The 2083-nt window shown below is 48.3% G+C and overlaps 1 protein-coding gene across 1 annotated transcript in view; it reads left to right on the top strand.

The window, feature by feature from the left end:
- The window catches only part of SUDS3 (SIN3A corepressor complex component SDS3), a 38925-nt gene extending 37312 nt beyond the window's left edge, over window positions 1–1613 (top strand). Inside the window, exon 12 of the mRNA XM_007455843.1 lies at window positions 1421–1613. Coding sequence (XP_007455905.1) covers window positions 1421–1519 — 99 coding nt within the window. The 3' untranslated portion in view covers window positions 1520–1613. The remainder of the gene's footprint in view (window positions 1–1420) is intronic.
- Window positions 1614–2083: the final 470 nt, after the last annotated feature.

Genomic DNA, 2083 nt, shown 5'->3' with positions numbered 1-2083 from the left:
CGGTATGCGGGCCTCTCGCTGCTGTGGCCTCTCCCGTTGCGGAGCACAGGCTCCGGACGTGCAGGCTCAGCGGCCGTGGCTCACGGGCCCAGCCGCTCCGCGGCATGTGGGATCTTCCCAGACCGGGGCACGAACCCGTGTCCCCTGCATCAGCAGGCAGACTCTCAACCACTGCGCCACCAGGGAAGCCCTGAATAAGCTTTTTATAAACCTGACAACTGAATGGGCAAAGGTGGAGCTATATCTGTAAACTAGTACTTGCATATATAGGTGAGATGCAGATCTTTAAAAAATTTATGCTTTTGTCTCCATCTGATCACGTGTTAATAACACGGATGAGAGAAGGGGTGAGAAAGTGGGGAACCAGGTAAGAAGAGCAAGGGGCTTTGATGTCAGGCGCCAGGATTCCCATTGGACAAGTGGACTCAGCCTTGCTCTTCTGTAAAATGGAGCTGATAACAGTACTTACTCCATAGGATTGTTCTGAGGATGAAGAAGCTTGGTCAGTTTGGTCAGCACAGTGTCTGGCCTCCAGTAATCTCCCCCGCAAGTGGGTCAGGTGACTGAGGTGGCAACTCTCCTTACCTTCCCTGGCTGCAGGGTTGCCACATACTGGGTGCACTTGGCAGTTCTGGCAGGCCCCATGCTGGAAGAGCTCGTTTTCAGTTCTAGGGAAGAATACATCCGCCCTGTACAGTGCCCGACATCTGATCCCATCTGTGGGAGAATGATGCGGTCAGGAGGGAAGGACTGTCTTAAGCTAATTTGGCCTTCTCAGCATCCTCATTGGGCCTTCTCTCACCCGTGGGCATTTCTTTTGTTGTTAATTTTTCTATCTTTTGCTGTTATGACCATTAGCCTTAATTGCCAGGAAACCAGAGAATTGAAAGACTATACTATGGAAGTCCCTAGGGGCAAGGAAAATATTTTCTAATTTGATTGTAAGTTTATGAATATATGTGTTTTGAATGTTGATAATGCTGTAGTCATACCATATCAAAAAGAGTCCTTAAGGGGACTTCCCTGGTGGTCCAGTGGTTAAGACTCCACACTCCCAGTGCAGGGGACACGGGTTTGATCCCTGGTCGGGGAACTAAGAGCCCACCTGCTACACAGTGCAGTCTAAAAAAAAGTCTTTAAGATGAAGGCAAAAATGGAACTCAAGAACACCGTGCTTTCCATTTTCTTACTCAAAGGTGTAAGAGAGATGGCTGGGAGAAATGAATTCAAGGGTGATGATGTCTGCTCTCTGCGGTGGAGGCGTGCCTTTAGGAGGCCAGAGGTCAAGGCCTGTGAATGCCTCACGGGTTGACAAGAAGAGGTTGCCAGCTGTCTGGCTACACCTGATTCATGCAGACATCCTGATTTGCCCCTCAGGATTAACCTCTCTCATCCTGTTCCTTTTCCATCTCCCCTGCAGATCTGGGTGAGGAAGACAAGCGACAGCACCAAGATGAGGATTTACTTGGGTCAGCTTCAGCGTGGGCTCTTTGTGATCCGCCGGAGGTCAGCGGCCTGACTTTCTCCAGTGTTGTTCTTCCCTTGACCCCTTTTCTGGAATGGTTTTTGGTTTTGTTTTGCTCTTAATAGAAAGTTTTTAACTTGGGACTTGCTACTTGCTTGGCCTTGGAAAATGGAGAACACTGTGTTGGATTCTGCAAGGCGTCCTTGTGGCCAGGCACTTCCCGCCTTTGTGTCATTCTTTCCCTGCCTCGACTTCTTCCAGTCATCCGTCACCATGAGACTATTTTATTTTCAGGAGGATTGGGAGTTTGCTTTACTGATTTCTTTGTTTTTTTCTTATACTTTGTCTTTTTTTTTTTAAAGCCTCCTTTGAGTTTGAAGGGACGTCTCTCTTAATTATCTGTAGGTCTTGCTGTCATGAGGAGTGGGAAGGGGTACCCTCCTCAGTGCATTTTCATGTTTTGAATCTGATTAGTGGATCATGTAGCTACTTTCCTTGTCAAGCCCAATTCACTGTTTCCCCAGAAGCTTGGGGCAGAGGTCCTAGCAGGAGATTAATTCTCCTAGCTCTAAGCCTTCTCGGAGAAATGAATGCCTTGTGTAACATCTGGCGTATGCC

This window comes from Lipotes vexillifer, unplaced genomic scaffold (assembly GCF_000442215.2).
Source record: "Lipotes vexillifer unplaced genomic scaffold, Lipotes_vexillifer_v1.1 scaffold970, whole genome shotgun sequence".
NCBI lineage: Eukaryota > Metazoa > Chordata > Mammalia > Artiodactyla > Lipotidae > Lipotes > Lipotes vexillifer.
The sequence above is the reverse complement of the archived record's forward strand: the minus strand, read 5'-3'. Positions and strand labels throughout refer to the sequence as shown.